At 47.4% G+C, this 17,203-nt stretch overlaps 1 protein-coding gene and 1 long non-coding RNA gene across 4 annotated transcripts in view; one reads left to right on the top strand and one right to left on the bottom strand.

The window, feature by feature from the left end:
* Positions 1 to 6,171: 6,171 nt before the first annotated feature.
* Positions 6,172 to 8,990, bottom strand: LOC143434311 (uncharacterized). Its single transcript, XR_013103720.1, has 3 exons — positions 6,795 to 8,990; positions 6,408 to 6,571; positions 6,172 to 6,307 (listed from the first exon to the last, which is right to left on the bottom strand). It is a non-coding gene; the product is annotated as an uncharacterized LOC143434311 (long non-coding RNA).
* A 130-nt stretch (positions 8,991 to 9,120) lies between these two features.
* The window catches only part of Prdm6 (PR/SET domain 6), a 104,364-nt gene continuing 96,281 nt past the window's right edge, over positions 9,121 to 17,203 (top strand). The window contains exons 1-2 of one of the 3 annotated variants that reach the window (XM_076912648.1): positions 9,121 to 9,806; positions 10,290 to 10,902. In XM_076912648.1, the coding sequence (XP_076768763.1) occupies positions 10,305 to 10,902 (598 nt within the window). In that variant the 5' untranslated portion in view covers positions 9,121 to 9,806; positions 10,290 to 10,304. Of the gene's footprint in view, positions 9,807 to 9,966; positions 10,903 to 17,203 lie in introns of those variants that run through there. The other 2 variants (XM_034518296.2, XM_076912649.1) reach the window with 2 other exon arrangements.

Raw genomic sequence — 17,203 nt, 5'->3', positions numbered from 1 at the left:
GGTTCTCTGACCAAGGCGGAGAGCAGCACTGATCTGTGAATGTAAACATAAATATTTACAAGGCAGTTTGACACCATGTCCAGTTAGCAAAACAACAGTAGTGCTTACCTCTTAGAGCCTGTACTTTTTTTTAGCCATGAACTTTGCCAGGGTTTGCAGTACTAGGTATAAGTTTCTTTAGGCCTGGGAAGTAGGCTTAAAGTCCAATCAGAATTCAGTTAGTTACTCCTGTAACCATCATGCCACTATTGTACAAGTAGGCACCTCCTGCATGGCATCTTGGTATTGTCGTTCACAGATTTCACAGCTGGATAAGGCTGTTTTCTCACCTAGCAGCCTGTTTAGTACTTTCAGGAGGGAGGTGTACCAATTTACAAGAGATACAGTCAATTAGCCAGGAGTGAGGAAGCATCTATCTCAATTCCAGCTTGAAATATGTGTGTGTGTGTACACATATGTATGTATATATGTATATATCATATATACCATGTTATATATACTATACATACACATATGTATATATATGTATATATATATGTATATATACATATGTGCATATACATTTGTGTATGTATGGTATATATAACATACGGTATATTTGATATATTATATATGTATGTATATATAATATATACACGCATTATATATACACACACATACATACCGATAGACATACATAAAATATAGGTATATATTGCAATCTTCAGTAATAGTGTGTTATCATCTAGTTCTTGGGCAACCAAGAGGAATGGCAAGAGCTGATCTGGTTTTGGGGCCTTTGAGACACCATGAGTCACCCACTCCTGGCACTGGAATTTTTAAAAATATTGCATGGTTTTTAGGAGAAGCCATGAAGGATATTTCCCTTCAAACTCTTTTTTTTTTTTTTTTAATGCTTATTTTTAATTTGGCTTATAAAGCAATGGTTTTCTATGTGGCCTTTTCATATGCCTTTCACTTTTGTTAGCCCTTGCCTCCAACCCCCTCATCTCCCCATCCTATTTAAACCCCTCAGTGCCCTAGTTCCTCCTCCGTTCTCACTGCACCTACATTCTATTCCCATCCCCCAAGGCAACCCCCTCCCAATAACTCCTTTCTAGCTTCCTGGACTGTACAATTCTAGATCAAGACATCAACCCAACCCAAGAATGAGCTGTAGATCTGACAAGAGAATTCTCAGGAGAAGTACAAACAGGGCCAGTGGGGTGGCTCAACAGGTAAAGAAAGGCACTTGCAGGAAGTCTGACAACCTGGGTTCAATCCCTGGGGCCCACATGGTAACAGATCAGGTTCCTGAAAGTTATTCTTTGACTTCCTTATTCATGCTGTGGCACATGCTCAGTAAATAAATAAACATATAACTAAGAAAGTATTCTTAAAGAAGTAAAACTGGCCAATGAACTCCTTTTTAAATGCTTGACATCATTAGTCATCAAAGAAATGCAAATTAAAACTGCTCTGAGATCCCATTTCAAAATTCAAGATCAAGAGTGGAGAGATGGCTCAGCAGTTAAGAGCACTGACTGTTCTTCTAGAGGTCCTGAGTTCAATTCCCAGCAACCACATGGTGGCTCACAACCATCTGTAATGGGATCTGATGCCCTCTAATGGTGTGTCTGAAGAGAGAGACAATGTACTCACATACATAAAATAAACAAAACATTAAAAAATATTCAAGACCAAAAGGACATGCAAGGATTCGGGGAAGAAGGAACCCTTACTCATTGTTGGTGACAGTATAAGTTGGTGCAGCCATAGTGGAGGACTCTCCTATAGCTAGAAATAAAACTATCTACTATATAACCTAGCTCATCACTCAAGGGCATATACCTAAAGGACTCTGTATTCCCATTGTAGAGACACTTGCACATCCATGATCATAGCTGCTCTATTCACAGTGATTAGGAAACAGAAACGACCTGCATGCTGATCAACTGAAAGAATGGATAGCGGAAAATGTGGTACATTTACACAATAGAATTTTATTCAGCTGCAAAGACAATGAGATTATGAAATTTGCAGGAAAGTAGATGGAACTGAAAAATATTATACCAAGTGAGGTAACCCAGACCCACAAAGACAAACACCACATGTTCTTTCTTGTTCATGGATCCTAGCTTCAAATTTTTAGATTTGTATATTTGATTTGGCATCTCAAGAATCTTGAGTAATTTTTCTGTAATTTCTCCTTTACTTTTTATTCTTTTAAAAGGAAAAAATATCATGGCTAATTGGATTTCTGGGATATGCTTTTGCTTGTTGTTCTGAAACATTTCCTTACATGTTTGTTTGTTTGTTTCTTCCCAAGGCTCTAAGATCACTAGCTAGTCTTTTGAACTTTTCAGCTTGTTTGCTTATCTATCTATCTATCTATCTATCTATCTATCTATCTATCTATCTATCTATTATTTCACAATGGGTAAGAGAATGATAGTTTGTGCCATTCAGAGCCAGGCAGGGGCATTGCCAGGCTCACTGCTGTGTTGGCGTCTTACCCTTCACCTCTCAACTTTGTAACAGTCTCAGTTGTGTGTTGGTTCTCAGACTCACACCTGAACGTATGTTAGATCAGAATACTCACATGAAAGCATCTTTCCAAATGTTTGAAAGGTAGCTTAATGTTCACCAAGAAGACATAGTCGTGGCTCTTAGAGAAAGTAGCCAACCAGCCAATCATTCTCATGAATAAAGAAAGGATTGTCCTGCTTGCAGGTTCTTTGTGCCCGTCCTTCCTTGGCTCTTTGTTCAGCCCCTCTCCTGGAATGCCCTTGTCATTTTCACCCCACCCACTTGCAGAAAGAACAGTCTTTTCTGGCCCATGTTGTGCCTTCATTTCTGAAGCTTTGTTGATCATCCTGGACCAGAGGGATGCTTTCTCTTCTGAACTCTTACATCATTTGCTGGCTCTAGAGCCTGATTCTAGATCCCAGTTCTAGAAGGAAAGCTGAGCCCTTGAAACTCTTCCACAGCTTGGAATCTTGGGTAGCAGAGACACCAGAGTTTCACTCTTGACTTTTTCCAACAACCTGCCCCAACTCTTTATTTAGGCTTTAAAACAAGCTTTCATCTCCCAGACAGAAAAAGAGAGTTTCTTTTCTCCTCTTCTTCACTGTGGGATTATTCTAATTTGCTTTCTGTTGTTGTGATAAACACCACGACCAATAGCAACTTGGGGAGGAAGGGTTTATTTCATTCTATAATTTTGTAGTACATATTAAAGGAAGTCAGGCAGAAACCTGAAGCAGACTCTTCTTGGTTCCTAGAGCTTGTTCAGTGTGCTGTCTTACCACCTGCAGGACCACTTGCCCAGAAGTAGCCCCACCCACAGTAGACTAAGCCCTCCCACATCAAACATTAATCAAGAAAATGCTCCACCAACATGTCCACAGGCTAATCCTATGGGAGCAATTTCTCACTTGAGGTTCCACGTGACTCTAGTTTATGTCAGGTTGACAAAAGCTAACCAGTGCTAGGCTTCTACATAGAGAGTACAGACTTATTGAAAATGTTTCTTTGATAGATGCTTAATATTATCCTAGCTCAGAGGGGAGTGGGAATCTGAGTCTGTGAGAATATGTGAAGGGCAGAAGGACTTCTCAGAGCACCAGCAAGTAGATGCGAGACCTAGGAGAACAGGTTGAATGGTTGAACCGAGAGAGCCTCTGGACCTGCTCACTTATGGTGCTAACTGGAAGCTATCCCGACCCCTTAAGGCTGTGGCCAGGCATGCAGGAGGAATCATCACGCACCAGAGACTGGCAATCCTCAGGATGCAAAGCTACATGGCATCTGTTCCTAATTTCTAACAGATGCACTGTTACATGCTGCCCTCATCCTGATTAGAACTTAAAGTATACAAGCTCCAACGGATTTAGGCTACAACCTGATTACCAATGGAAGACTCTCTTAAAACTAGGCAGCATTGGCTACAACTTCAAAGAAGCTTGTCCCATAGGTGTCTATCAGTTGTTTCTCCCACACCACAGGGGGTCATGAGATGGTATCTATCGCCTTTGTAGATTACTTTAGTTGGGTTTGTGTATTTCTATGGGCTCTTGGAAAAACTGAAGACTTAATTCCTGGAGAAAGAATGATGGATTAAAGAGAGTGCAAAGAATACATGACTATCTGAAGGAGTAGATTATACTGTCTAATTATTTACATTTCCCTTGTCATCTCAAGATTGAAAGAAGGAAAGGAAAGGAAAGGAAAGGAAAGAGAGAGAGAGAGAGAGAGAGAGAGAGAGAGAGAGAGAGAGAGACAGAGAACTTCTGTTTTGTTTTGTACTGGTTTTTACCCAATGGTAGCTCATTAAGTCTTTACAGGACTTAATTGTCACAGACACATTTTTAATTCAGGAGAGCATATCAAATTATAATACCTGATTTTTATGTGAATGGAAAGGTTATATTTAGAGGCTTCCCTGTGAGAATAGATGGCCCTGGGGATTGTAGTATACTGTGCAGCCTTTCACTTCAAGGTCAGTGGGTCAAATCCAAATCAGGCCAAGGGTGGCTAAGAAGCATTGTGTAATCAACAGACATTGGGTGACCAAAGTGAAAGCAGTTAGAGGGTCCTGCTGCATTTCCTGTGGCATGAACAGGTACTGTCTGCCGTGGTCCTGGCTGAGGATAAAAGACAATGCTTAGGACGAGGCTATCTTGACTTCCTGGCTCCAGAGGCTGTCATTGAGTTGACCGGGTAAGATGAAAAGGTTGCCTTCAGAGGCAAGACTGTGATAGGAACAAATCTGAGAGAACATTTAAGCTGTTTGTGTCTCTGAAGAGGATGGTGTGTCTTCAGAATACCAAGGCTCCTCCTGCATCATCTGGGGAAAGGGCAGAGTCTGAGGAGCTGAAGATGCTTTTCACATCACCCAGCCCACTCCCTCTTACTTCCCACAGTGGATTGTCACTCTTCTCTCACTGAGTAAGACCGTAGAAGTGGGAAGACTACTACGGCGAAACAAATAAATGGTGGGCTTTCTTGATTCCAGTGCATTTTGTGCACCAGACCCCTGAGCTCTAGGATTTGGGTACAGAGGACAGGGAGGTTACGAGGCAGTGTCTGCTTCATACCAAGCTTAGGATGGGAAGCCACATCAGTTTCTAAGCTTTTCATTTCATCTTTGAAGAGATTTAGAGCCAGACAACTGGAGGCAGATCACTGTGTTCGTTTAAGCTACCAGACACAGAATGGGTTTTCTGGAAGGATGTCCAGTAGCTCACGGTGTCTTGAGGGATGACAGTGAAGCCATTAGCTCAAGAGGTAGACTTCTCACTCCCAAAAGCCCCTTTTTCTGCTTTAGCACCTGAGTCACAGAATGCCCCATCCAGAGGGCAATACTAGTGTCCTCTTGCTTAAATCTCATCCAGCACCTTCTCGGAGAAACCTAGCCCCAATGGCTGCATGGCTCAACCTCTGCCTAGGTTTGCTCTTTTCCTCCTAGTCACCCATATGCTTTCCATGGCACTTCTTTTCAGGGCATCCTTCCCTCCCAGCCTCTACTACTTCCTTCCAGGAAGTTAATTCCTAAGTTGCAGGTCTGGGCAAGTTTGAGAACTCCTCTGGGACAGGTGTAGGGAGCTTTGGAAAGAGTTTCCCTTGCTCTAACTCCAGGGTCCTCACTGAGACTGTTTTCACTTAGACCCTAAACCATGAGAGAAAGGAGCTTTGAGGACATCTGTAGAGGTAGAAGAAAGGGCCACTAGGGCCAGAATCCTTGTCCAAAGGATGATGCATTTCCAACTGGAGTTTTGACCAGAGATTTGGTGGCAAGCTGAAGGAACCTATCCACTAGGGTGTCTGCTCAGGGTCCCTCGTAGTGGTAACCAGAATCCACCTTCTTTTTTCCTATCTCCCCTTTAACCAGCAGGTTCCACCCTCCCCCCATCTACTTCCCGGGGAAAATAAATCTCCAAGAGAAGGCAGAGAGAGCAGATCTCAGAAAAACCTTCTGAATAAATGTCTATATTAATGAATTATTAACTCAGCCACCCGTGACCTTAAATCTAGAAACAGGAACACCCTGGGCAGGACAGAGAGCTGTTGCATCTCTTATTGGAGTCCTGTCAAAGGTGACGGCCGTTTGTTTCCCTCCCCCACCAAGAAAAAAAACCTAATTAATATGGAAGGCAAACTTTTTAATTGTATGTCAAATGAAGTCAGATGGAGCGCCTCCTGTACAGACTGCCTTCCTGCTTTTCTGTCCTCTGCACCACTGTCTCCCTGGAGCCGGGAGCTCCACTCTTCCCTGCGCAGCTAAGGATACAATGGGCTTCCTAGGGCGAATTTTCGGGGGGAAATCCTGGAGCAATGATAAATTGGGGTGGTTAATTTATCGATCCCGACTCCTCTTCCCACTTGTTTTATTTTAGAGGTCATTAATCAATGAAGAAAAACACTACCGTGTCCCCCTTTTGCATCTAATACACTCCTCGTTCCTTATTCATCCCTCTGGAACAAATTCCCAGCAAATATACACCCATCGATTCCGGAACGATGGATTTTTTATGCAGGTTTGATCGCTTCCTAAGTGGTCGGAGTGATTTGTTTGCCCATCTTCTAAGTACTAAGAGAAAGCAACAGATCTGAGGGACACACACCTCCGCGCGGTTTTCTAAAAACCCCAAGATGTTCCAGCCAGGAGCCAGCCAGGGTCAGCCCGGGGGTGGGGGGGGGAGGGGGGAGGAGCGATTTTGCCAGTGTTGTCCCCACAGCTAGCTGGCCGGCCTAGGCTCACTGTGCTCCGCCCAGAGTGCAAGGACTCATGCTGACCCAGGCCCCAGTCGCACCTTGGATCCTGGAGAGGCTCTGAGGAATGCCCAGTCTGTATACAATCCGTCGGAGACCTCCTTTGCTCTCGACCCGCAGGGCAGCAACTGTGACTTCCTCATTCAAGAAAAGTCCCTATGTGCTCTGGCATCTAGGGCTCTGTCTCCTCACCGTCCACTTGTGCCCAGTACCTCTGGAATGCCTGGCAATGGTGAGTGTGGGGATCTGGGAGTATGGTGATATACCACAGCAGGCATCATGAAAGAAAGGGCCTTTACTTCCTCGTTGGCCTAATTCCTTACCCGGGAAGCACCTTATGCTTCCTGTGATACCCCAACACCACATCCCAACCCAGGATAATGCAATGAGTAGAGATTTGACTAATGTAGTTAGAAAAATACACTTGGCAGCCCACTGAGCGGGGTTTGAATGGGTCTCAGTCATTCATTAATGGCCCGACCTTAGGCAACCTACCTAACCTCTCAGAACCTTCTGTATGCAATAAAGGGGTTAATAATGCCTTGCCGGCAGGGTTGCTAGATACACTGAATGTATGCGTGTCCCACGCTTATTTTGCTAGGGTGAACGTGAGCGCCCCGCCCACCCTCTCTAGCCACAGTGAGTGGCCGGGGGCCTCCCAAGCAATTGCTGCTAAGAACATCTTTAAGTCCTGATACAGTCTAGGGAAGTAAGAAGGTTGTAAGTTTTTGTTTTTTAGCACTTCCCTTTCTGGAGCACCAAACTCTAGGAAATAGCTGGCTTTGGTTAAAAATGAGTAGGTGGGTAGTGTCCGGACATCCATCCCTAGGAGGTCTCCCGTAGCGACCTTCCAAAGGTTCCGGTCTCTCCACAGTGAACTAGGGGAATGTGAGAAAGAGTTTGCTCTGTCTCCCGGGGTCCCATCAGCCACAGCAATTCTGGACACAGATTAATTGAAAGGGGCCTGGAACTTCATCCTCTCCTCCAGGGAGTTGTCTAAAGTCTTCGAAGACTGCCTGGTTAGCCTCGGGGTCTACAACGCGGTGGGTTTTCCCTCGTGGTGCTTGCCTCAGACTTGGGTGCTATCAATCTATCCAGGAATGACGGATGACCTTGTCATAACGACGCCAGTCAAAACATTTTCGGTCCAACTAGACTCCAACCGGGAGGGAGGCGTTCTGCCCAAGACCCTAACAAAGTCTAAACAGCTCGTTTCCCAGGCTCGGACAAAATGAGTGGTGGGAAGAGAAAAGGAAACGAGAAGAAATTAGGAAAGAATGGAGATTGCTTGTTCGGAATGGGGACTGTTAAATAAATTGGGTTGTTTGCGGAAAGATAAATGCCACTTTTCCTCCTCTTTAAGGTGTGGACAGAACCCTGGCCGGGAGAAAGCCCTAGAGTTGGCCAATTTCACAGAGTTTGTCACTGCCCTCTGCCACCGAGGACTGTGAATGCCAGAAAGCTAAGAGTTTGGGGCGAGTGCCTAGTGGGTGGACGCTAGCTAGCTCTTGCCTGGTGACGCTACTGCAGCTCAAAGCTCCGGGAGATGGCATGGTAGGGCGGGGCTGCGTTTGCCTCCCGAAGCAATAATTCTAGAGTTGAATGAAAGACGCCCGTATTTGACCTCCCATGGCAGGCCTCGACAGCTTTCAGGAGTAGTTAAGGCACAAATATAAGGCTCCAGGTACATCAAGGAGAGGCAGAGAATCCTGGAAGGCAAACCTAGAATAAGGGTACTTGAGCACTAGAGGCACTATGAGTAGGCTCGATTGCAGTTGCCTCTCTACCCGAGCCAGGCTGGTGTCCTGCCAGGGCCGGATGGTTCTTTAGAGACCCTGGTTCCCAAGCCCTCCAGCTTCGCTCAGGCTGCGGACTAAGGGTTTCATCCCAACGCACAGCGTGCCCCACCTCGCCCCCAACTTTTCTCTCCGGAAGTTTTATGTTAGAGATTGCTTGGCGGGCTAGTCAACTCTGGCACCCAATAGCATTCCAGGAAAATCTGAACCCGGCTGAAAAGCAAACTCGCTGTGAGGATTGTGAGGATTGGGTCGACGCGCCTCCCGCGGTGTGCGCTGCTTCTATCACAGACACCAGCTGACCCGGGGATGTTAGCCTGGTTTGTGTGTTTCCACAGCTTTTGGGATCAGGACACTGAGCCTGCGCCTAGAAAAAGATACATTGCGGACAGAAAAAGTACAACAAGCAAGCCGGAGTCATCACGCCAAAAGAGAAAAAAAAAAAAAAAAAAGTGTGTGTGTGTGTGTGTGTGTGTGTGTGTGTACAGAGGAGGTGTCTGTGCGGGAGAGGCGGAGACGCACTGGGTGTCTGCGGGTCCAGCCTAGTTTGAACTTCCTTCTTTCCGCTCCCCTCCCCTACGTTCCCTTGGCCTGCTCCCGCCTACTCTTCTCTCTCTCTCTCTCTCTCTCTCTCTCTCTCTCTCTCTCTCTCTCTCTCTCTCTCTCTCTCTCTCCCTCGCCCCCTCTCCCTCTTTCCTTCTCCTCTCCTCTCTCCCTCCCTTCCCCTACCTCCTTCCTCTCTCTATCCTTTCTCCTCTCTCTTCTTCCTTCCTTCCCTCTCTCGTCCCTCCCCCTCCCTCTCCCTTCTTCCCCTTCTCAGTCTCCCTCCTCTCCTCTCTATCCACACGCGCGCTTACACACACACACACACACACACACACACACACACACACACACACACACACACGCACACATGTATTTGGTGCTGTCGTAAAACCCACGTGTCCAGCCGAGAGGCTGCCAGAGCAGAGCCCAAGCGCCGAAGCGGCCGAGCACAGCAGCCAGAGGCGGCTCCATCCCGCGTCCTCCCGCGCTCCGGCGCTCTCTGCGGAGCTGCTCTTGCGCCCTCCGCGGGCCTCTGCGTCCTTTCCCCGCATTCCGAGAAGGGCTCCAGGCTGCCGGGGGTCTCTAAGGCTCTCCGCGTCCTCCGGCTTGGGGTCATGTAGCTCGCCCGGGGCTTCTACCCACCGCGCGTGCACGGAACCAGCCTCCCGCACACAGGAACGCTAGCCCCTGCCGGCTGCTCCCAGTCCCCAGGTCCGGGGGGGGGGGGGGGGGGCTAGACCGGGGCTGCCGGGCGTGGGCTCCTAGCACCGGGAGCTTGGAGGTCTGGGGCAAGGGGCGGGGGGCGAGACTGTCCCGCCTCCCGGCGCCTGAGGCCAGCGCGGCTCCGGCGCTGCGCCACTTCGCCTCGGGTTGGCTCCAGGGCGCTTGCTGGGGGCGGGGGAGGCGTCCTGCCCGGAGTTGTGTCGGAAAGCGCCGGCTCTTGGGGGGTCCCAGCTTAGCGGGGTTCGCGGGCTGCGAGGCAGCATCGTGTGCACGCAGTCACCTCCGCGCTGCGCGCCCTGGCTTCCGAGTAAACTTTGCGCCCGGGCGGAGTTGGGAAGCGGGCGGCGCAGCCGGAGGCGAGAGCGGGGCTCCGGTGCTCCACCCAGCTCCCTGTGATCCTCCCGCGCGCCCCGTCTGGTCCAGACCCGGATCCGGCTCACTCTGCGCTCCTCCTCCTCTGCACCCCTCCAGCTCGAGGCGTCGGACATGCTGAAGCCGGGGGACCCCGGGGGCTCGGCCTTCCTCAAAGTGGACCCAGCTTACCTGCAGCACTGGCAGCAACTCTTCCCGCACGGCGGCGGCGGCGGCCCGCTCAAAGGCAGCGGAGCCGCGCTCGCCCTGGGCGCGCCCCAGCCCCTGCAGCCGCCGCCGCCGCCGCCGCCACCGCCTCCTGAGCGCGCCGAGCCTCCTCCGGACGGCCTGCGGCCGCGGCCCGCCTCGCTCTCGTCCGTCTCGTCCACCCCGGCTCCGTCCTCCACCTCTGCCTCTTCTGCCTCCTCCTGCGCCGCCGCCGCTGCCGCCGCCGCCCTGGCGGGTCTCTCGGCCCTGCCGGTGGCGCAGATGCCGGTGTTCGCGCCTCTAGCTGCTGCTGCGGTGGCGGCGGAGCCGCTGCCCCCAAAGGACCTGTGCCTCGGTGCCTCCTCCGGCCCGGGGCCGGCCAAGTGCGGCGGCGGCGGCAGCGTGGGGGACGGTCGTGGCGTCCCACGTTTCCGCTGCAGCGCCGAGGAGCTGGACTATTACCTGTACGGGCAGCAGCGCATGGAAATCATCCCGCTCAACCAGCACACCAGCGACCCCAACAACCGTACGTAGCCGCAGCCCTAGCTCGCCCGCTCTGCCCCCGGGTGCTGGTGACAGCAGGCAGTGGTGGAGAAGGCGGGTAGGGTCTCAGGAAGGTGACAACGGTGAAGGGTGGGGGATCTTGGTTCAAGTCACTGTCCTGCGCCACCCGGATCTCTGTGGCAAAACTTTTCTGGCGTCTGAGAAGAGACGGGTTGCTCGAGTGTCATCGTGGGCTTCCGTTTCTCCGCTCTCATCAGACCCCGCTCTCCAGCCACAAGGTTTTGCCACTCCAAAGGCCCTGCGCCCTCACCCTCTTGCCGCCCAGTGTTCTGGGCCAGGCGGGTACTGGCAGCTGGCGGCCGGGATTTCCCCCGTGGACCCAGCACGGCCTGATCCGGACTAGGGAGCGTGGAGACCGGGATTTGCTTCTCAGTCTATATTCCGTGGAGTTATTGGTGGCAGCTCATTTTTGGGGTCTCTTGTTTATCGAGGGTTTCCGAGCGGGATCTCGCAGCAGTAGGGTATTTTGTTGTTGGTTTTTTATTTCTTATTTTTTGTGTCAGTGAGTCAGTTTCTTCCCGTAGGTAGGTATTATTAGTAGGGCTACTGTTTATTTAGAAGCTAAGGAAAGGGGGAGAAAGCCCTCTGGATAAGAAGAAAATGTTCAACCTCGGGACAGTGTCGTTCTTTGCAGATTCTGCAAATGTTTGCAACTCGCTTTGCTTTATTCGTTTAAACATTTTTTTAAAAAACTTAGCAATTAGCAATTTAGCGAAAGAAACTTACCTCTTCCTAAGTAAACCGTGAATGACAAGCTAGTATCAGAACTTCCCAAGCTTTCAGTATTCACAATTCCAAATCCCTGCCCTAAGCACGGTTATGTTCTGATAGTTTGAAACAAAACCCTCAGTGACGGATCAAGAATGTGTGTTGATATGCATCTGTTACTTCTTGGTAATTTCAAATTATAATATGTTAGCACCTAAAGCTTTGATATGTGTGTTAACTAATCTCTCCGAAACCTTCGGACAGAACCCTAAAGCAACTGAGTCATGTCAGAGTAGCACTCGTCCATCGATTTTCTTCAATCCATTCTTCATTTGGCTTCTGTATAAGAAAATAAATCACAAATATTTACTTTGATTTTATTTTAATAAGTTGCTTCCTGCAGAATGTCTAGCACACCATAGACTTCTTGATTTCTTACCAAAACGAAATAATAGAATCAAAATAGTAATTAAAACTGTCATAGGTTGTTGATTTGATTGTTAAAAAGAACAATGGGCATTAGCCATACGATTGAAGCTTGTCATTCTTCTTGAAGGAGTTCTTGTGGCAGAGGCGGAAACTACTAGCCAAAGCCGCAGTTGTATTTACCTTTTTCATTTCTAGCCTCTGAGGGTAAAATATTGGTTTAAGATAAGAGTCGCAGTTCCTTTTTTTTTTTTTTTTTGGTGCGTTTAAAGAAGACTCAGGGTTTCAGACATTTTATAAAATTGCATTGTCTTAATCGAGTTCAAAGATGTGTGTTTCCTCGTGAATTTCTTCCAGATGTTGTCTTACAACCAGTTCCTTTAAAAGTGTGAAATAGAAAACTTGGCAGTAGTTCTTACTGCTAAGCGAAATATAATCATTGTCGATTGGGAGCACCTTAGCCAAGCTTGCAGTTATTTCTGTATATTAAATCTGGGTTGGAAAAGATACCAACCCTGGCTTTGTGTTATGGTATGTGTGTTTTTCACAATGTAGCAGTGAAACTTAACATATTTTCACTAGACAAAACATCCACCAGTCAGAGAAAGAATAAGGACGAATTACTAATTGACACATGGCTATGAACCAGTTTGTTACCTAGATAGCTTCCCCCACCCCAACCCCGGGTTGGAGAGAATGGTTTGTGATTTTATTTGTTAATGGTCTGGTATCCTCTTTTGAGTCAAATGGACTAACTGAATGTTCAAAGTGCAGGAGAAAAGACAGGAAGTTAGATTGTTACACCTCTCTTTGGTTGCTAATTAAAGGAAGGAAAAGAGAAAGGTAGCTCTGGGTAATGGGACAAGACCTCTGGTCCTGGGCAAGTAAACTTGACACTCGCTTAAAGCCACACGGTGTATGGTGTGTTTTAAAGATGAGCACTGACTGGATTTAATCTAACCAGGCGGTTCAAACTAATCCGAAATGCAAAGATTTAAAACTTTTCCAGGGGCTTTCGGGTGTTGGTATTTTGGTTCCTTGAAAAATTGAAAAAAAAAGCTTCCCCTCATTTTTGTACGGTATGGGGGGGGGTGTAAGTGGGGGGAGGCAGGAGAGAGGCTGAAGTACTTTTAATTTTTCGAGTGTATCTTTTCCTACTCCTCCTCCTTCCTCTTCTCTCTCTTGCCATTTCTGTTTAAAACTTATTGTTTTGTAAAGTTAAAGCAATTATTCAGCACAGTAATCCTTTGTGACTTTGTATTTAAGGTGTGTCTAGTGTCTTCTCTCTTAGTAGGTAAAAGAGCCTCATTTCTCCCCTTCCTTTTGCCCATGGTTAGTAATGAACACCAGGAAGCATTGGCCACAACTTAAGACTCTGTTGGCACATACGGCAGATGCCACAGAGAATGCCTTGTAGCTCTTTCCTATCACAATTTTTGGTTGTGATTTTCAACCACACCAAACACGTTAGCCCAAGTGAGCTCCTTCAGTACTTCAGTAGGTTCCTGCTACTGACCTGCCTGTGACTGATTGAGGTTCACTTTCCACCAAAGGCTCTCAAGGGTTTGCTGCTGCCCTACCCCTTAAAAGTCAAGTGTAATACATACAGGGGTCCTTCTTTGCTGCTGGGTTGCTGAACCCTGGGACTGCATCCCAGTGGTCTCTTCTCAAGTTCTGAGTAGCTGAAGTGTTTCCTGAGACCTTGTTAGTACTCCTGGAGGATGCTGAGAGGCAGTCACTGGGCATACCCCTGGTCATCTCAGCAGAGTTAGCTTTTTCATATATATATATATATATATATATATATATATATATATATATATATATATATATATGTTTTTGTTTTTGTTGTTGTTTTGTGAAGACCTGCTGGCTTCGTACTGAGAAGGAGGCTGGAAGTGAACCTGTGTTCTGGTGTCAAGGCATAGAGTTGGGTCATGCTATACTTTCTCAGTGTTGGGGTGCTTTAGGATGTTTCTAATTTAGGAAGGTACTCCTGTGCAGGGAACAGTTTTGGAAACCATAGCTGTGGAAGCAGGGTTGCAGGTTTCATTGTTGGCAGCGTCCTATTCGCCAAAGATTTGGAGAAAAGACTGAGGGTAGTGAATGATCGGTGTGTGTGCATAGGGGGAGGGCGAGTTGCAGGGTGCTGTACTGGAAGATGTGGGGAAACTCGGGAGGGTCACTAACTTAATCCTAATGTCTCCCCACTTCGTTGTTGGAGAGATTCTGCTAGTTCTTAGTGCTAAGAAGACACACCCTGTTTTACTTCCATCAGGCATATCAGGCTCTTAATGACCAGCAAGCGATTCAGACCTGGTCCCCTGGGGGAGGGACTTCAGTGTTGGTGTGCAGGCTTTTTGTATTGTTCTATTTTTCTCTTCCTCACATTTTGGTGGCAGGCCCGACCCCACCTCGTAACACACATGATTTAGCTATTTTACATCATTCTTTATCCAGAGCCCTGAAACTGAACATAAAGCCATATATTAGATTGAGGTTAGAAGAGGTGGCGACTGTTTATTTAAGGTGATAAAATGGTCCATCAGCAGTAATCTCCATCGATATGTGCCACCAGGAGATGAAGGATGAGGGGACAAGCCACAATTAATTGCCCTATAGTTTTGTAGGAGAGAGTGGAGCCAGCCCAGACCGGCTTCGATCTTCTCTCCTGCTCCTATTCATCATCTCTGCCTTGTATATGGTGGCCTCGCAGGGGCAGAGGGCGGCCAGGTTTATCTCCGTGCAATATTCTCTCACCCTCATACCCTGGCGCTCTCATTTAATTTATTAATACAGTCACCAGGAGACAAATAAAATCCACATTTTTCTCCCTCCCTCCTTTTTTTCTCCCCCTTTGTCTCTTTCATTGGTTCCTAGGCCAAGCCAGCAGACTAGGCTGAGAAGGCCCAGGGTTTTTGCAGGCTGCCGGCAGCCAGAATCTTCAGAGCACCCATAAGAGCTAGGCCACTACCGTGACTCTTCCTGGTGGCCTCCCCTGGGAGCCCTTACCGGCTGGAAGCTGGGTGAGGCCTTTAAACAGAATCCTTCCGAGGCGAAGAAATCCAGTCAGCTGTGCATCACTCTTTGTCCGTCCACATCCTGCATACGGGAAAGCAGGGCAAGACGAAGCCCTAGAGAGGAATTCAGAGTGAGGCTCCTGAAGGCCCGGCTGCCCTCGGACCCCCAGGCCACCATGCCCCCTCCCCCAGGGGCTTTAGACTCTGAGTTGCCAGCAGGCGGCACTCCGGGGACCGATCAATGCCTCCTGGCCCCTCAGGGCTTGGCCTTCTGGACTAAGGGCTGCGACCCTGTCTGCCGCTCAGGAGGATTTACAGCCTGAGCCGCATGGCTCAGCAGGCTTCTGAGTTACTCTTCGGTTTCCTTAGCCGAGGGAGGTAAGAACCAGAGAGGCTTCTGCACAGTAAGCCTAGTGTGAAGACAAAGCTCGGAGGCGAGAGCCATACTGGTGCCCACACTCACCTCTCAGATCTTCAGCAGACAGCAAACCCCCTGAAGTGGTTCACCTTTCCTTAAAATGAGAAAATAGGCATGCCATTCTGCTTTGTATAGGGTTCATTTGAAGTGGGTTTTTTTTTTTTAAGTACATGCAGTTGAAAACAACAACAAAAAACCTCTGAAAACATTTACACAGTAAGGATTGAAATGAAGTGAAGGCCTGCTTTAGCTTTCTGAGGTCAGTAGGTGGGCAAGAGCCCGTAACCCACCTTCACCCTGTTTCCTTACTCATGCCCCTGAGGCAGATGTGCTCAGGACGAGATCTGGATTGCTGTAATTCCATACTGTACAGTGACATTTGAAAACATCTTGTGTATAACTGTAAACTTGTACAAAAATCCCTGGTTCCTAAGGCCTTGACTCCCGTGTGGGGAGAAGTTGGAGGATCTAAGTGGCTTCTCTTTCAAACCTTTCTATGTGGGTGTTTGTGGCTCACAGGCTAGAAAACATTATGTTTGCCAACTTGTGACTGTGTGTCAATCTCGAGAAAAAAGTCACTTGTTTAAAATTTCCCCAGGCTCCTCTGGGACCCTGAGACAGGTTAGAAATAAATATTTTCAGTCCGAGAGATTTTTGTATGCGGTAAAAATGTTGGAGACTAGACATAACTTTATTTTGATGGTAACTGCTCAACTTTGCTGGCAGAAATATTTTTTTACATTTTTATTAAGACACATATTAAGTGAACCAATTAGCCCGGACGAGGCTTGCCCACTTACTCATTTGTGAACGTTTTGGATATAGTCTTCTGGATCTGGGGAGAGCCTTGGTTTATTTTAGTACTCTCCAAAATGCTACTTTTTAAGTGTGCTGTGGAGAACAATCAAACCTAACACACAGCAGAGGGCTGTCATTCATTCCAAATATTACTGAAGCATGTTCCTTGTCTTCTGTGGGGGTAGTGGCTGGAGTTAATTGCTTCTAATCTGTTTATCCACATACATGATGTGATGCTCCATGCAGAGAAGTGGAAGTTGATAGGATTTTTGACACAGGCTATCAGATTGTGAGGGTTTTTTTTTCCCCTCCCTCACTTTTTACTTAATTGAATGAACCGGAAAAGAAAAATCTGTTAAGCAGTCCCTGGGTAATATATATTTATTTTTTATGGGCACGTTGCCTTTTCTTATTGTCGTTTTTTAAAAGCTGTTTTTTTTTTTTTTTTTTGCTCAGATGGTGAAAGGTCATTTTAATATGTCTGTGAAAGCAGACACATTGAAATTATGGACACTGGCTATTTATTTTTCCATTCTTATACTATAGCTCCCTCAAGCCCATGAGTGTGGAAGAGGGAACTATCTCTATAACTATCACTCAATCACGCTAGAGTTCTTTTCCTGGCCCCCAAATGGTTACATCAGTAAACTCTTTCAATTCTATTGATCGAGTCATGAGTTGGTATATAAAATTCTCCTAGCCCTCATTAGTCTTCCTAAATCTCTAGCGTTTGAAGGCTTTGGAGTCAGGCAGACTCGTGTATGAATCTTTCTGCTAGCTCCTTCTAGTTTCTTGGCCCTTGGTCCAGTATCAGTGCTCAGCTTGCTTCCTCTGGCAAGAATGGGAATTTCGGTTCTTAGCTACCAGAGTGGCAGTTTGGTGAAAGACTAGGC

This window comes from Arvicanthis niloticus, chromosome 14 (genome assembly GCF_011762505.2).
Source record: "Arvicanthis niloticus isolate mArvNil1 chromosome 14, mArvNil1.pat.X, whole genome shotgun sequence".
NCBI classification, from domain to species: domain Eukaryota; kingdom Metazoa; phylum Chordata; class Mammalia; order Rodentia; family Muridae; genus Arvicanthis; species Arvicanthis niloticus.
The sequence above is the reverse complement of the archived record's forward strand: the minus strand, read 5'-3'. Positions and strand labels throughout refer to the sequence as shown.